The sequence below is a fragment of the Alligator sinensis genome, unplaced genomic scaffold (genome assembly GCF_000455745.1).
Source record: "Alligator sinensis unplaced genomic scaffold, ASM45574v1 scaffold996_1, whole genome shotgun sequence".
Classification (NCBI taxonomy): Eukaryota; Metazoa; Chordata; order Crocodylia; family Alligatoridae; genus Alligator; species Alligator sinensis.
Window position 1 is genome coordinate 1 of NW_005842581.1, and position 469 is coordinate 469.

General features: G+C 68.4%; 1 protein-coding gene across 1 annotated transcript in view; it reads left to right on the forward strand.

Annotated features, from left to right (window-relative positions):
• Positions 1-243: 243 nt before the first annotated feature.
• The window catches only part of CRYZL1 (crystallin zeta like 1), a gene marked incomplete at its 5' end in the record, with an annotated part of 31994 nt that continues 31768 nt past the window's right edge, over positions 244-469 (forward strand). The window contains one exon of the mRNA XM_006032642.3: positions 244-319. Coding sequence (XP_006032704.2) covers positions 244-319 — 76 coding nt within the window. The remainder of the gene's footprint in view (positions 320-469) is intronic.

Genomic DNA, 469 nt, shown 5'->3' on the forward strand with positions numbered 1-469 from the left:
AGCAGGGGAGGGAGCTAATGCCCGTAATGCAGAGCTGCGTCCCCCAGTCCCTCGAACGCGTGGACTGGCCGCTCTGCCTGCAGGGCATTCTGGGAGCTGTAGTCTTATCCCTGTCGGGTATCGTAGTCCCCGCCCCCTTGCCTCGCATTGGAGCCCCGCCCCACCCCTCTACTTAGATTGACAGATACTCTAACCAATTGCCCGGCTCGCCCGCTCTCTGACTGTTGGGGGCGGGGCCCCGAGCGGGGGGGCGGGGTGGTGGCCCTGGCAGGCGGCTGAGGGGCAGCTCTGCAGGGGAGAGCGGCGGAAGTCACTAACGGTTTGTCATGGCAACGGCGGGCGGCCGGAATCGCTTCCCCTTTTCCCCCGGGCCAGTCAGGAACCCATGGCCCCCACCCCTCCCCGCGCGTCGCGCCGAATCCCAACGCCGTCACAGGCGCCACGGTTGTAACGGCCGGGCGGGCGGCGG